This window comes from Myxocyprinus asiaticus, chromosome 44 (assembly GCF_019703515.2).
Source record: "Myxocyprinus asiaticus isolate MX2 ecotype Aquarium Trade chromosome 44, UBuf_Myxa_2, whole genome shotgun sequence".
Taxonomy (NCBI): domain Eukaryota; kingdom Metazoa; phylum Chordata; class Actinopteri; order Cypriniformes; family Catostomidae; genus Myxocyprinus; species Myxocyprinus asiaticus.
The window spans coordinates 10,661,154-10,679,208 of record NC_059387.1 but is presented as its reverse complement, the minus strand read 5'-3'; the positions used below and the strand labels follow the sequence as shown (position 1 = coordinate 10,679,208).

At 38.9% G+C, this 18,055-nt stretch overlaps 1 protein-coding gene across 2 annotated transcripts in view; it reads right to left on the bottom strand.

The window, feature by feature from the left end:
* Positions 1 to 18,055, bottom strand: part of pard3aa (par-3 family cell polarity regulator alpha, a) — a 689,440-nt gene that overhangs the window by 275,712 nt on the left and 395,673 nt on the right. For both annotated transcript variants that reach the window (XM_051687637.1, XM_051687638.1), the window contains exon 14: positions 10,981 to 11,128. In XM_051687637.1, coding sequence (XP_051543597.1) covers positions 10,981 to 11,128 — 148 coding nt within the window. The remainder of the gene's footprint in view (positions 1 to 10,980; positions 11,129 to 18,055) is intronic.

The window sequence follows — 18,055 nt, the reverse complement described above, 5'->3', positions numbered from 1 at the left end:
TTCTGGCTGTTCTTACGAAAAGAGCTTAGTCATGGAGGGAGAGTGTTAGCAAATGACAATTCTTGCTGACACCTCCTCAGAACCTTGTCTAGATATTCAGAGTGTGGATGAGAAAGGAGCCATGATGTGAAGAGTTGGGGGGATTGAAAGTAAGACTGAGGCAGATGCAAGCGCTTGGCCAAGACAATGTCATTGCATGGTCAGCTTGAATATACTTAACGTACGTTCTTGCTTTACTGTGGTGGTGACAAACTTCAGTATTAAAGGGGGTGATAGAGTTCAAAAGCCTTAAAAAATTGTGCTATTAAACTGGATGTGTTTTTATTCAGGTAAGTTGCAATAAAAATACTGACTTAACCTTCCTTTCTCAGTAATATTCTCTTCAAACTGTTGCTCTGCCATGACAGTAGTTGCCTTGAAAAACACACAGTAGATGCAGACAGCTCACACTAATGTCCGCTGTAGTGCCCCTCGCAGCGACATTTAGAATGCTTACATGCGTTGTGTTATGAATTACGGTATGACAACAAAATATATAAAAAAAACCTTTGCAAACCTATTGTTTCTCTGTAATTCTGTTTTCTTTTCAAGTTTTGCCCATTTATGGCAATATTCGTTGAATAATAAACTTCACATAACAAGCTAAACAGACCAAAGTTTGACTTCAAACTTGCTAGCTAGAGCAAAAACAGAGAGTCTTCTCTTCTAACCAAACATATTATGCTTTTATTTAATTGTTGAAGATTTTCAAACCTCGACATCATGCTTACAACCCGAGGACATTTGGTCATTTGGGGATAAACATCAAGGCTATCATGCGCAATCTTTCCCAGACTTTTGGGCCTCATAAATGAGCTATTTGTGTTTGTAACTGCCTCTTGTGTTTAATCTGCACTATAAAACAGAAATTCTCCTCACAGGGCGCTGATGGCACAGTGGTGGAATACTGTTGTTTGCTGTCATGCTGTGATCAAACAACCCCTCATAGAGTCTCTCCTGCTATAACAAACAGACCCATCATGTCTGCTCGCTGGGCCCATAATCATGGCATTGTGAGAATGGACTGATTGGTCTAGACAGCAGCTTTGGTCCCCCAGACAGGGGCTCAAACAAATAAACTTAAACGAGAAAGGCTCCACCATGTTCCTTCCAAAATGACAAGGGAAAAAGTTACTGAAGCCCCAATCCCATTATCATGTCACTTAAAACCCCTATATTTGAGCACAAGGTGAAAGGTCATAAAATTTTAATTTGAACTTTCTTGGTCTTTAAGGAGATTCCAACAAAGCAGTTAATTCAAGATAATTTGCAAATCCATACAAGATGGCCACAATATAAGTCTAATTGATTTAACTGTTAATCATAGTGAACAAAACATTTGAGGGGGGCTGGTGTATTTATTTTGTGTATTTCCAGATCATCTAAACAAGGTAATTTTAAATCTGGGCTTCACCAAACAAGCTTGTGGCAACACAAAAGTTTACAGTTTCCTCAGTCTTTGAAAAAGTATAATTCAACTTTCTGTAATCCAGTAATCCAGAAAAAAAAAAAAAAAAAGATTAAATAAAATATATAAGCCAACATGTGGTATTAATCACAACCTCTCATGCATTTAGGAACAAAGTCGTTAACAATCAGTTAAACTTTTCCCAGAAATGGAGTTCTTTGCAAGCCAAGGGTTAGTCATGAATGTCCATGGTGACTTACAGTTCAGGGAATGAAAAATCTATGGATCTACTTTCTTAACCCTTTTGTTATGTGCAGGTCACTTTTGACCCATTTACTACCAAAAAAAAAAAAAAAAAGCCTCATTTCAATTTATGTAATGCCAAGGTGTTTGGGGTAGTTACTGGGACACAGCTTAGGCATTAATAAATGGTTGCTAAATGGTTGCTTACTGGGCCAAGTCCCAATGTTGTGACATCCTGATCCCTAGATATGTGTGGGGACGTTTTCAAGCCAATGGTATTTTTAATGGAATTTTTGGAAGTGTATTAAATTTTCTGCTCATTTTCTTCTGTCGGGTGGACATTAATATTCTGAAAAAATAAAAAAAATATAACACAACTTTTTAAACACAAATTCTAAGTACCGGGAAAAGTCCTGGTTGTGCCGATGGCAAGTCTGCCTCTGAAAGCAAATATTTGGCAAGTTAAGTTGGTTCTGTGCCAGAATTCTTCACATTTTTCATCAATAAAAATTGCAATATTTTGTATGATTAATTATTGTATTAATTATTTAGATTTTAAATGTAAATTATACAACTTAATTTAACAATTTAAAACAACATAATATATATATATAGATATATATATATATATATATATATATATATATATATATATATATATATATATATATATATATATATATTTTATTAATATTTAAATTCTTATCCAACTGTTATTTTTTTCTGGGTTAATCCAGAATAATTTGAGAAAGTAGCACATAGAAAGAATGCATATGTGTAAAAAAATATATATATAAAAATAAAAATAATTAAAAAAAATGAAAATAAAAAATTCACAAACAGCATATATGAACCAGTTGATCCCCTGATGTCTTAAGATGGATGCCTTAATTGTATCAAGCCAAGAAAAAAAAAAAAAAAAACATAAGTAACAAAACAATAATGGGGACAGGTAAAGTTTCACCAAGAGCCTCGCTTAAATATATGATGCTGCGGGTGACACAGTCATCGGTACTGTTTGTCAAAAATATGAAATCTAATTTTAATAGAAAAAAAATAAAGAATCTATAATAAAGTGTCAGTCATGCTAATGGCATGTAGGGGATGCAGAATGTTTCTGATGCTGACCACACATAATTTATTTTGTTCTTTCCATTTATTTATTTATTTATTTTTTTATTTTATTTTTTTTAATTAACAGGTTCTTTGCAAAACAGCATGCCAAGAAGATTTCGACGGGCTTCTCAATTTGTGTCACAGTGTGATGTTCAGCTCCTAGATGGACTTTTCAATTAGGCCAAAGTTCTGTTCACAGCGAGCAAGAATGTTAATGCACTCTACATCAAACAAGACCTTGATTACTGCAAAGATATTTTTTCCCCCTCTTATTTCTTGTTTTTGAATGCATATCTGTAAAATGGCCACTATTTAAACAACCTTCCCCTCAGAGTATTGGCCAGTAGAAGGCTCAGAAAAAAAGAGAAATGGTGAAAGAAGAATGATAACATTTGATTCTGTACCTGCCATTTGCTTTATACCTTGACAAGTAGCCTATATATTTGTGTTGAGAGAGATGGACTTATTTTGTCAGTTAGATAGATGTAAAGCTGAGTGTGCATATGCTACATCTTCACACACTTTTACAGGCAGCAGCCCATCCCACTGACAACCAAACCATAAAACCGCCAATCATCTGACTGACAGGAAATGTGGCCAGTCAATGTAAAGGCAGTCTACTGTCAGATTAATAGCCCCACCCTTCAGACTCAGGCTGAGGTGATAACCCTTAATAGCTTTCACACTCTAACGCGATATCACAAATATTAGTTTCATACTCTTTTATCTTTTAAATGTGGACAACGAAAACTGCATAGTTTATAAAGTAGCCTATATTACAAGATCAAACACACAATTGTTTCTCAACAGTATATTTTTCACTCATTTTTCTTTATTCAACAGTATATAACTCTGAGAACTGAAGGATCAACTATTGATGGTTTTCTACTGAAAATTTAGTTCATAATTTACTTGATGCAATTCATGTCAGTGTTTTCAAATTACAAGCAGTACTGATATTAGCCTTGATAATTTGATGGTAATACCTGGTAATACAATCTCTAATGAAATTCTGTTTTGAAACCTCAATGTTATTTTGTCCAACATCTGCAAGGCATAATACAGAATATACAATATACTCAGTAGTATAAAGCCTACCATTTATTTAGCAATGTTTATACAGTTATTACATATCATGTATGTCCATGTGCCATGGCTCAACACGATTTCATATGTATATGAAATGGGCTTTAATAAACCCATAATATGAGATGCAATATGATTATTTCTCTCATTTTCCACTCTTTTTCTACCTGCTTATGTGCAAATGCATTGGAAACGATTTCCGGTACTCTGTCTAAATGACTGCATACTAAAATGTTCTTCCACTCTGATCACCTCAAGTGCACAAAGCATCTACAAATGTAATAACTGTCACTCAGAGACATTTTTTTATTCAGAATATTCCTAAATATGTCTCTCTATAGGGCAGAATATGTTTAGTGAGAGCTTCTAGAAGTAACAATCAGAGACACGACGTTATACAAAAAGGACTTTTAATGTATCCATATATCCCCATTTTTGGTTGCCCGCAGCAGCTATTTTCACTATTTAATGGGGCTAACCTTTTCCATAGCACACTTAGAGGCACTTCTTTCACTAAATCAACAGTTGTAAAGGGCAAATTTAAATTAGTACTGCACATCCCTTTTAATGAAAGAAAACAAAAAACTCCCTCAGTATGTCACTTTAACTGTGTTAAATGTGTTAAAGTAATACTAAAACTTTAACATATATGACTAAAGTCTGACATAGTCGACAGCATGTCTGCTAAGCAGAAAATGTGCAATTTTCACACAGAGAAGAAAAAAGTATGAAAGAAAGGAATAGTACAGAAATAAATGAAAAAAATATCATAATCCAAGATGGCGGCCACTGCTTTAACGTATGAGGCCAATTTGAATCAAGAGGAGATTAATCAGACAAAAAAATATTTAGTTTAAAAGACAAACTGTTCAAAAGATACGCACAAAAGAAAAGTGAATTTTTGACATTTTTTTTTTGTTTGTGGCACTACAGAGCTTGTCCTAGAGACCCCTAATTTTGTCTAGGGGCTATCTATACTCACCCCTATCAGTGTGCCTGTAATGATGAGTCAACAGAGTTGAGATCCAAGTGCAGCTTTTAATAACAATAAACGTAATTCAGACAGGCAGGGGTAAATCACCAGCAGCAGTAATATCAAAGGCAGTCCAGAAGGGTATTCAATAAACAGGCAAGAGATCAGGGCAGGCGGCAGACAATCACAGGTTATATCCAGGTAAAACTAAGCAGTAATAGTAGGCAGGCAGCAACGGATCAAAGACAGGGTAAACAGTCCAGGATAATACACAGGTAATTCAACAAACTAAGAAAACACTCAGAAATGTCATCCTGGGCAAAAGAAGACTTCGCAATGACAGAGAGTGATACTTAAATAGCTGAGTGAATTGGAAACAGGTGAACAGGTAATCATTGACAGGTACGGGGATTATGGGAAATGGAGTCCAGAGAGTTAAAATCAATCCCCGAGGCTGGCAACGCTGGCTCAGGGATGGATGAGGCTTCCAGCTCGTTGACCGTGGCAGGCATGGGCATTGCTCACTGGCCATGGCAGGCATGGGCGTCGGCTCGTTGGCCGTGGCAGGCGTGGCCGTCGGCTCGTTGGCCATGGCAGGCGTGGCCGTCGGCTCGTTGGCCGTGGCAGGCAAGGGCACTGACAATTTGTTGGAAAGAGTCTTTGTGTCCCTATGCACCGATTTCAGTGGTGGATAATTCAACTTGGAGACAAGGGCCACGAAGGGCTTCGAGCAATGAGTCACAGAAGACTGGACTGTGGCATGGTGTTGAGCAGACTCAGACGTGGCTGTGACATGGCATGGAGCAGGCTGAAGCGTGGCTGTGATATGGCATGGAGCAGACTCAGGCTTGGCTGTGACATGGCATGGAGCAGGCTGAAGCGTGGCTGTGATATGGCATGGAGCAGACTCAGGCATGGTTGTGACATGGCATGGAACAGACTCAGACATGGATGTGACAAGATGTGGAGCAAGTTGAGGTTTGGCTGTGACATGGCATGGAGCAGACTCAGAAGTGGATGTGACATGGCGTGTAGCGGACTCAGATCTGACTGTGACATGGCATGGAACAGACTCAGACGTGGCTGTGACATGGTGTGGAGCAGACTCAGACGTGGCAGTGACATGGTGTGGAGCAGACTCGGACGTGGCTGTGACATGGCGTGGGAAGGCTTCAGACGTAGAAGACTTAGAATCTGGGATCGGGATTGAGAGAGGAGGCTCCCCCGAAGTGAATGTTTCGAGTACTAGCCTCACATATACCTCCCACGTGTAGTCTCCGGAGTCTGGCAATTCCCTCAACTGGTGTGCTGTGAGTCCGATCCGGTATATGGATTTCAAAGTGGCATCATCAAAACCAGCATGGGCGGCAATGGTGGAAAAGAAATGGGAGTACTCCTTATTGATAAGTCTGCTTGGCTTAATTGAATGAAGAATACTGCTATATCCATGGTGTGGTGAATTGTTCTAGCTGAGGCTGGGTGTGCCGCTGGGTTTGATGAAGGAGCTGAGACCTCAGTGGTTAGCTGAAAAAAGCCGCTGGATCGGTTTTTGGCAAAGTCTTCTGTAATGATGAGTCAACAGAGTTGAGATCCAAGTGCAGCTTTTAATAACAATAAACGTAGAAATTCAGACAGGCAGGGGTAAATCACCTGCAGCAGTAATATCAAAGGCAGTCCAGAGGGGTATTCAATAAACAGGCAAGAGATCGGGGCAGGCGGCAGACAATCACAGGTTATATCCACGTAAAGCAAGGCAGTAATAGTAGGCAGGCAGCAACGCATCAAAGACAAGGTAAACAGTCCAGGATAATACATAGGTAATTCAACAAACTAAGAAAACGCTCAGAAATGTCAGTCTGGGTAAAACAAGACTTCGCAATAACAGAGAGTGAGAGTGAGCCTTAAATAGATGAGTGAATTGGAAACAGGTGAACAGGTAATCATTGACAGGTATGGGGATTATGGGAAATGGAGTCCAGAGAGTTAAAGTTAAACCCCAGGTGATGGAGCCCTCTGGTGGTCAGTGGGAGGAACAAAGGCGGGATTCATGACAGTGCCAAATGTAATAATTTTCCTATGTAGCGTTCATAGGGCTTCAACAGACTCCCATGGGGGAGGAAGAATAATAATAAATATAGCTGTAAGCAGCTACTACGGGCCAAGAACCAACATGGTAACCACTGCACACTACTAAGAACAACCCAAAAAAACACATAGTGCAAATGACATAAAGAGCAAACACATACCAAATTACAAATCAGTTAGTTGTGTAAAAAAATTTGAAAATTGAAAATTTTTCAAAAATTTATTAAACAATATAGACACAAACACTGCATTTATATGAACTTGACACCTGCTTTAAACTAGATTTTTTTAAAGAGTTTTTATCATCTCAGCCAAACTTATTTTTTATCCATTTCACACGTACCATCAAGCCGGTGTGATTACACTAGGCTGGGCTCAGACTCGTACAATCAAACCGGTGTGATCTGCATTCATGCTGCTGTATAACAGCAAAATCAGTTGTCATAATGAACCAGTTGCTCAAATGGTCTTTTCAACATCACAATATCTTTATTTTTATATGTTACTAACTTTAAATCAATCGATAAATAAAAGTATAAAGCCGTTACCTTTGGGGTGCACTGTTTAGATGCAGCACTGCGGTCATGTTTTCTGACATCAAAGAATAAACTAGTCAGTCCACTCGAGACTTCTCCCATTTCATCCGTCACAACCACTTCCGGGGCTGGGAGAGTGGAAGTGCTAGGTTTTTAGAACCTTCTATGCTCCTCCTTTTGTATGCTTCTATGACAATACAAACTCAAGAATCTCAACTTACATTGCAACAAAAATATGGCGGCACGCATACCCGGCAAGTACATTTGCGATCGCATCTTATCTGTCATAATCAATTATTATAAACATCTAAAAACTGCATTATATGTTTGATAATATTTAATCTGACCTTCAGTGCACCCGCTGTGATATAATCTGTCCTCCAGTGCATCTACTGTGAAGCGTAAAGTAAGATTTATTTTAATTACACTGTGCATTAAAGAACTCACGCTGGGAGATCCAGTAGTACAGAAGAAACTCCCATGCGGAAGGGTTAAAGATCCATATTCATTTTTTTATGTGAATTAAGGATTTATTTTTATTTTTTTTTTCCACATTTTGTTGTTTTTATTCAGCATTATTTATGGATATTCCAAAATTTGCATGGAAAAATATGTGGATGGAGTCCCAACTAATGAATTTCACCATTTGTAACACGACAGTTTGGACTGTCAGTACTAAACATCGGATATGTAAAACAAATCAAATGTTGGTGCAGTGTAAACAGAGCCTACTGGGCTCATATTTATATTTATACCACTTTATTCCTCAGATTTCTATCATTTTAGTCTGTTTTTAAGCCTTAAAGTTCCATTCCTCATACCCACCTGTCATTACAGCCGTTCGAGACGAGATTATCTCACTAACCTTGTAGCTCAAACCTGACATGTCTCATCTGAGTGACAGCAAATATGTCTGAAATGAGTTGTGCTTGCTGAAGACTATTTTCCTGACAGTGATTCAGCATGCTTTGTCACTCAGGTCTCCACCTTGGCCTTTTAGAAAATGACCTCTCTGCAAACGTGACAGGGTCATACATCAAGGTCCGTTTCCACATCCTATAGAGCGTAAAGTTACGTGACAGATATTCTGCCATTCAAAATGCATGATGCGTTCTTGTTATGTCTTTTAATGTTTGTCATGCGAGTGACTGGCAAGTGGTGAAACAATTCTCAGGCTTACGGGACAAGAAAATCTGGAAACTGACAGACTTTGTGAGATATGACAATTGTGAGATATGACAATGTGTCATGCCTACGAAAGGGGATGGGTGCTATCATTCTCTGTGGTAAACTTTCTCAAAATTTGTCTTTTTAATTTGACTCCTAAAGAGATGGAGAGCAAAATTCTCTGAAGTGCTGCATTTTTCAGAAGTTTCAAACAAGCGTGATGAAACATTCCCTCTTATGGAAGCTTTTTAAAAGAAAGTGGCAATGCATACATTAGTGCAAGCCAAACAGGACAACTGTTCAAACAAAGAAGAAAGAGTAAAGAGAAAGAGAGTGAGAGGTATAATTCTGAATTATTATTATTTTAATTATTTTAATCATTTACAAAACAAATATTATTGCTAATAATAATGAATAAAAATAACTCCACTTAACTTAATCATTCACAATACAGTATATATACAACAGAATACATACAGGTATATATACAAAGTATATTATAGAATTTAATGTTTGGCCAATGCTATTTTCTGATTTTATTTTTACTACCTGAATTCATATAACAAAGGTGAATATAATAATGTGCGATTTATATTATTGTTCCTGAAGACAGTTTCCAATATTTATTGAATGCTTGGACAATACTATATAGGAAACTGAAACCAAAGTGAATGGAATTAGATTTTATATGGAATAAGACTTTATATTTCAGAGTCGTGGCTGAGCGGTTGTAGTTCTGATTCATTGAGCAATGGTGTTCAAGCAGGGGGAATGCAAGTTCAAATCCAACTTAACTTGTGTCAAGTGCGTCAATCTCCATATCATTCCAGGCCCTCTCTACATACTGTCTATTGTCTATGGAAATGGGGGGGAAAAGCTAAAAACAAGAATATAATTGAACTGAACTGAACAGAGAGAGAGAGAGAAAGAGAGAGTAGAAATAGAAAGATAAAGAGCTTAGGGATGCACAAGTTATTGATCTGCAAACATAATTAGCCATCAGGTGACTTTGACACTGTTACTCTAATGTGGAATACGGGACATCATCGACTGACTCAATCACACAGCAATCAGAGCACAGGAATGGGACACAAGGTCAGAACAGGGGCATGAAGAAGAAAAAGGGAGGACAATGAGGGTTTTCCTCAGCAACGAAAGAGCTTATTGTTCAAGAGTGAGTCGGGCTGGATGGTCAATTCAGAAATGGCAAGCATGATGGTGAAAAGATTGGCCAATTGTGCAGCAGGATGAGAACCACTGAGTTTGAGCAAAATCACGAGTGACTTGAAAGAGTCATGCTGGATGAGACAGAGGTGCTTGAAAATTACATTAACCCCCATTCAGAAAACCACATGAACAGGCTGGGACTGGCTGGGCTCAGTCTGTTTATGTCCAGGTGCTCATTTATCTGTGTATTTAAACCATCCGTGGCATGAAAACAGGTGCAAGAGGAAACAGAAGCATACCAGTACATATACAATGGTGTGTGTGTGTGTGCAGTCTTGCATAGCCAGACATTTTACTGTTGACATAAAGTCTGGTCCACTGCTAAAACACAGCTTAAACTAGCCTAAGTCATTCTGAGCAGGCTGGGAGACAAGCTAGACCAGCTTAAACCAGCTTAGACCAGCCAATCATAATAGGCTGGTTTAAACTGTTTTTTTCAGCTGGGACATTAAAGCTTATTCTGGCCAAGAACTGCCCAATTAAATAGGAAGAGACTGTCTGTCTGGCATGCAAAATAACCAAAAACCAACAACCACTTTTTACTTTTTTACATGATGTTTAACGACCGATAAATCTGAAATCTCAACAAAACTCTAGAATATCTTTCAAAGATGCAATGCCATTGCAGTGCACCTTGCAAACTTTATAAAATCTAGCAACTAGCTTTTTCTCGGAGCAGCCAGGAAACTTGTAAACACAACTTTAGCCGCTTTTCCATCAACCGTGATGTTCCATACTGATCTGTGGTCCTTGACAGGATTACGGTTTCTTTTTCCATCATGGTGCTGTGAAATCTGGTTTAGAATGGAATGACTAAGTGACCGGTTCTCTGTCCTTAGCATGGCTTTTGGGCTGGGAACGGTTTGTAATTGCATCGCACTGATCCGTGATCAAATGGAAATGCTACTAGAGCCGTTACTCACCGTGCCCAAAACCGTCCAGCCCGATGATGTAAAAATGCTTTTTGTTTTTCTGGTGCACTGATAGAATCCTGAGCACCCTGGCCTTTGAGAGAGCTCTTGCTATTTTTGCATGAAATTTGCATCAGATGCTCCATGGGCGAGACTAACTTCTGTGTGTGTTTGTTTGCATGAACTCACCCATCATTCTACCCATCATGTTGGGTCGTGGGCTGTGGTTGTCATCCAGGTTTTCTCCGGGACAGAGAGACTGAGAGATACGGCGCTCGTGTTCTTCTCGTGAAGAGTTCAGAGGCAGATTTGGCACAGGTGGACGACCTGGAGCCTCCTGAAGAGAGAAAACACACACAGTGAGCAAAAAAAACAAAAAAAACAAAAAAATGTTGTAGGCACAGCACATAACTATAGATCATTTTATTACACAACTTCTGCATGAGTCAAACTGACAGTCATGTTTACCTTAATCAACTCAAGTTCTAAGTTTTATATATTTGTGACATGCTACATCTGGTTTCTGCTTCTCTTTGATTGTGTGTTATACAATAAATATCCCAATAAATAAATAAATATATATTGGGGCAGTGGCATAGAAATTATAAAAATGTACAAAACAAGCAGTGAGTGATTGATGCATATTATTTTTCAGTATTTTTTTTTTTTAAAGTCTGCTGTAGTGTTGTGGGTAATCCTCAGGGTTGCAAACCAGAAGACTGCTGGTTCAATCCCCACAAGAAGAAAGCCATGAGCCATTACCATTGTGGCCTTGCCCATTACACTTCGTCCCTGTAATAAGTTAATTACACCATTCTATGGCTGCTTCACAGCAAAATTGCTACCCAGGTTGGGTGCCGATAAATACACATTCTAGATTTAGAGTTCACATGAAATCAAAAAGCACCCTATCCACCATCGCACCAAATGGTTCTGAGCAAGGTGAGAAAGAGTTCCAATTACATTTCCACGATTTGGTATGGTGCTATTTCAATCTGTTCCATTCCACAATTTCTGAGCACAAATTATAGACAACCATACTGGTGGCACGGGGGTCCTTGGATTGAAAAATACTAAAGACCCCTGTTATAGAGTATAGAGACAACTTTCCACGTTACAGACAATTCCCGATGGATAAAATCATGTCCCGTCCTACATTTTGTCTTCACATTGTCTTGTTTCACCCTGAAATGCATCATATTTAGATTCAGTATGTCATACTCATGTTAACCTGAGGATTTAGAAGACTTTGGGGTAATGGGGCTAAATTGGTCTTAAGATGTTGTAGTTGTTGTGCAGGTTTGGCAGCACATCCTCAATATCTCAAGATCCTGAACATCCCCAGGCACTTGAGGTAATAGAGGTGTTACTGTTCTCTCCTGATTAAGCTGTTGGTGTGAATGGTTTATCTCAGATCCTCTGTGAGCTCTCATGTAATTAACATTGAAAGCTTCCCCCATGGGGACTCCACTGATCGTAGGGGGCTGTAGTGTCTCCCAAAGGAACTCCTCTTGGAGACCCTGTGTTGACAATGGGGCTACAATATTTGCTTCCCATCCTCACTACCTGAGGTCTGCCTACCATAATGCCCAGGATGCACTGACAAAGGGAGGTGTCTACAACCAGGTTCTTGAGGCTGGCGACAAGCCTTGAGGGAACTATAGTGTTGAAGGCTGTTTAAGAATGCATCATAGCCTTCCCAACAAAATGTATTCCTACTTTTCTGATGAAGAAAACAAAATATTTTAAACCAGCCTGAGATGGTTTGCTGGTCTTGGCTAGTTAAATTGGTCTTAGATGTTCTCCCAGTTCAGACAAACTTGTGTTTATAGGTTTTATTTAGGCAACCATCTTAGGCTCATTTAAGTGTTTTTGTCTTTTTTTTGTTGACACCATGTCATGTTAAAAAAGCATCAACTGTTAAATACTCATCTTGAGACATCTGCATTTCGTTCTATTTTCTGAGCTGTATTTTGCTTTTCTTGCTGAATCTGTGAAAATACAGCAGTATGACAGACCAATCTACTCTGTCTACTATACACTGAGATCAGACAGGAGCTAGCACTATGCTAACATCACAGTCACAAATCAGACAACACGGTATGGATTTCCAAAGACCTTTGACAATCTACCAGGGTAAATGGGGTTGTGACATTTACTTGGCGGTCGATGTATTGCTTTGCGGATCCAAAAACAAACTGGACATTTTCTAGAGCTGTTACTCTCAAAGAAAAACTTGGTTAAGATTGACTATGACAGGTCTTTATCAATTTCGGCTAATGGGCACAGTGAGTGACCTTTAGTATGGCCACTTTTAACAGACTTTGAAAAGAAAAGCGTTAATTGGTGCATCCTAAATTGGCCATTTGTTTTTGAGTTTATTTGTGATTGCAAAGGTGTTCTAAGTGGTTTTAGTGTGTTGCTCTGGTCCCTGCTTTAACCCTCAGGGGTCGAAGGACACGCCGGAGGCCTGCTGGATTTTCCTTATGACAGCGGAAACAACTTAAAATACTCCGTCATTTCTGGGCATACAGATAAGTGTAAGACACCATTAGAGACTATAAAGGGTCTACTTTTATTTGTGTACACTCACAATAACAACAAACCTTGTGCTTTTGAAACATAAAGAAAATAAACAGGGTGCACTTTCAGCTGTCTCTATCTCCGCGAGCATCTTTCTGAAACACGTCACAAAAATGAACTGAAACTCCACGAATACTTATCAGACAAACATGAAACATATGTCTAAAGAAAGCTTAAAATGTCTACTTTTAAATAAAATAATTCAAATTTAAAACAAATATTCTCCTGCAATGTAATCTGTATGAAACTAAAGAGATGTTCAGTTTCTCCTGGCTCAGCTAATTATCGCTAATGTGATCACACCCACCAGCAGAGCGCATTATTCATACGGTAATGTGCTGAGGTGATCAATGCAAATAGTAAACGCCCCCAACAGTGCCTTAAAAAACATCAAGTTCATCATCAGATCCATTCACTTTCCTGTGCGTTTTGAAGATGGCATGCTACACAGGTGAGGAAGCTCTACAGATGGTCCTGAATAGTGACGAAGATTTCACATTTTCCTCAGAAGAAGAGCGGGACTCTGACAATGAACGTTTGCATTTTAAAGAGCGACTTGATCCAGCCGAGGATACAATTTCGGATGAGTAAGTCTTTACTTACATTAGTTGGCATGCTATTTTATATAAACATGTACATATTTCACTAGTTGGACTATTTCCAGACTTGCCAGCCAGTATTCAAAGTACTGAAATTTGAAATGTGTCCTAATAGGCAAGTTTTAGTTACATTTTAATGTTGTTTCGGCTAAAGCAGGTATTTAAATTGTACGCTGTATAATATAAATATGATATGTAATATGATATAAAAAAATATGAATGTTTAGATTATATTTTAACTAGTGTTTATGCTGCCTCATTATCATCAACAAAGCTTGTGCTTGCAAATATCTGTTCAGGTGTAAATGTGTAAAATGTGCTGTAAATATGCCCATATTAGAAAATCAGCATATTAGAATGATTTCTGAAGAATCATGTGACACTGAAGACTGCAGTAATGATAATGAAAATTCAGCTTTGATCACAGGAATAAATTGCATTTTACAATATATTCAAATAGAAAACAGTTATTTTAAATTGTAAAAATATTTCACAATATCACTGTTTTTGCTGTATTTTGGATCAAATAAATGCAGCCTTGGTGAGCAGAAGAGACTTCTTTTAAGAACATTTAAAAAATCTTACCGATCTAAAACTTTTAAACGGTAGTGTAGGTCTAAAGTTTTTAAGTAAAGACTTTATGTAAAGAAAATGTATAGTCAGATTATTCTTTTAACTTAAACTTGATTTTGTGAATAAGCTACAAACAATACATTCAATCATTAAGTCTCCTCACATTCATTCTCTCTCAGGGGAGGTGTCTTTGTCTCCTCAGGTGTGAATCACATCAATATTCATGATCATCCACGCCTCCTCGCATATGGCCTTTCTAACACTAAAAGTGTCTTCCAAAAGTTAAATGACTATATTGTTTTGTATGAATGAGAGATCAGGATGGTTTTTACATCATTTTGTAGCAAAAACTCTAGGCTACAAGATCCAGTTCTCAAAAGTTTTGTGAACAAATGTTTAGTATGTGTTATATGGCCTTATTTCAGTGACTTACAATTTTTGTTTTTTTCCAAAACCATGTATAAACGTTATTTTCTCAAAAATACAAACATGTACAACATGTTGTTCACATATTATTGTAGCCCAGTTTGTGCTGAATACAGTGTTATCAGACTTTAGCCATTAATATGTTTTTAAGCAAATGAAAAAAGCACAAATGTCAAGGCATGTCAAAACTTCTCCAGGGCCCAAAACACCCTCAGACCCCAGAGGGTTACTGCAAGTCTATAGCATTTTTGTTACCGGTTTTATTGTGGGTGACATAAAAAAAGTGATAGCATCATAGCAGAGCGATATAAGGTACAGAACTGTATGATGCCCATCACACAAAGTACATTTGACTCAGCCTGCTCAGAATGTCTATGGTGCTATGGTGACAACAGTTGCAGTATTCAAGAGGAGAGCTACTAGCCTGTTTAATATAGATGAGAAGTTTAATGAAGTCTGGAGCTGCTGACTTATCTCACTGTTTCTGACAGCATGGGACGTGCCATATAGAAGGGTCAACGCAATTACAACGGTATCCAAAAGTGCCATACACAGCATGGCAATAAACCACACAGTCTGACACTGCTTAAAAAGCATTTCATTACAAAAAGGATTTGTTTTATGGATTTTTTTTTTTTTTTTTTTTGTGAAGTTTGATCAACATGACAGAATGAGGAAGAGATTAAATAAGGAATGGGTTTTATAAAGGAACCTGTTTCGTAAAGAATATAGAGGTGATTGGTTGAACCGATTCGCATATGTGAGACAGATCTTTAACGGCAAGGTGCTTGGTAGGGAGGGGAGGTGAAAAGTGCAATTACAAACCCATTTATTCTGCCTACTCCAACCATAATCTCCCCTAATCTAGTGCTTTCTCAAACAGGATTAGCCATGTGGATTAAAAAACTGCCTGCAAGCCCATGTCTTTTTTGAGGTTGTCATCTTTGCCAGAATGCATGGCCCTTTTTAATGCAAGGGCCTTTTGCAAGAGAGTTAAAACCTTGTTGGATTAAGTGATAATTAGATCGATTTTATGTGTCCATTTTATGATTGTATGAAAAATGTATGCAATTAATTAGATTTTTCTGGCCCAAAAATCTGGGTCAGAAGTTTACATACAATTTGTTAGAATTTGGTAGCATTGCCTTTAAATTGTTTAACTTGACTCAAATGTTTTGAGTAGCCTTCCACAAGCTTCTCACAAAAAAGTTGATGGAATTTTGGCCCATTCCTCCAGACAGAACTGGTGTAACTGAGTCAGGTTTGTAGGCCTCTTTGCTCACACATGCTTTTTCAGTTCTGCCAACAAATTTTCTGTCAGACTGAGGTCAGGACTTTGTGATGGCCACTCCAATACCTTGACTTTGTTGTCCTTAAGCCATTTTTCCACAACTTTGGAGGTATGCTTGGGGTCATTGTCCATTTGGAAGACCCATTTGCGACCAAGCTTTAACTTCATGGCTGATGTCTTGAGAGATGTTGCTACAATATATCCACATAATTTTCCTTCCTCATGATGCAATCTATTTTGTGAAGTGCAGCAGTCCCTCCTGCAGCAAAGCACCCCCACAACGTGATGCTGCGACCCCCATGCTTCACGGTTGGGATGGTGTTCTTCGGCTTGCAAGCCTCACCCTTTTTCCTCCAAACATAACGATGGTCATTATGGCCACAAAGTTCCATTTTTGTTTCATCAGACCAGAGGAAATTTCTCCAAAAAGTAAGATCTTTGTCCCAATGTGCACCTGCAAACTGTAGTCTGGCTTTTTATGGTGGTTTTGGAGTAGTGGCTTCTTCCTTGCTGAGCAGCCTTTCAGGTTACATTGATATAGGACTCGTTTTACTGTGGATATAGTTACTTGCTACCTGTTTCCTCCAGCATATTCACAAGGTCCTTTGCTGTTGGTCTGGGATTGATTTTCACTTTTCGCACCAAACTACAAACTTCCGGTAGAGTGAATGCTGGCGTGTTTGTCTGCCGCTGCTCTCCAGGTTCTTTTCAATGTTTTTAGATGCTTTTGTTTTAGTGGCCTTTTGTATGAGTGACCTCAGGAAATTGAGTTTTATTCTTCTCTTTTATGGACAATCTTATGGACTATTGACTTTTTAATTTGTTTGAAATCTACGCTACACCTCACGTCTGACTGGATTACCTCAAAGGAAATTAACACCGCTGCACTTACTGATGGTCTTCACCGGGACTGCTACGTGCAGTCTTAAATAGGCTGCTTGATTTCCTGTCCATCGTCGACGTCCAGTGGGGCTGGAACGCATGGACTTTGAATTCGGGTTATGCTGTTGGATTAATTGAGGATGTTCTGCCTTCTGTTGCCCATCTTGCCCTGTTGGAGTTTTGCTGTTGGCCCTCGCCAGTTTCAGCGGAGAGCTCCCTGCTTGTTTGCAAGTTCATGCAACCATCTTTCTTCTGATATGGTTTTATTCTACTCAACTCTGGATTTACGGCTTTTGAATTACTCGGCCCACATGTCAGATGGAGTTTATAACTATTGCGCTGCTCTTGGAATTGCGCGTCACCCCCGGTAGGTCCATCGAGGGTCACACCGACATCCCTGCAGATTACCGGCTGATTTCCCTTACAACCACCACATACCGGCCATCTGGTCTTCACACCGTCACCCTCCGACTAGTGTAAGTGATGTGAAGCGGGGTGTCAATTTTGATAATCTCAGTTTGCAGAAACACACCGCAAAACACAGATGTCACCACTATTATGATGGCCCTCAATAATGCACATTCAATATCGAACAAGTCTTTTTTTTTGATCCCCTTTTTCCTCCCAATGTCGAATGCCCAATTTCCACTACTTAGTAGGTCCTCGTGGTGGCGCGTTACTCACCTCAATCTGGGTGGCGGAGGACAAGTCTCAGTTGCCTCCGCTTCTGAGACCGTCAATCCGTGCATGTTATCACATGGCTCGTTGTCCATGACACTGCGGAGACTCTGCATGTGGAGGCTCATGCTACCCTCCGCGATCCACACACAACTTACCATGTGCCCCATTGAGAGCGAGAACCACTAATCGCGACCACGAGGAGGTTACCCCATGTGACTCCACCCTCCCT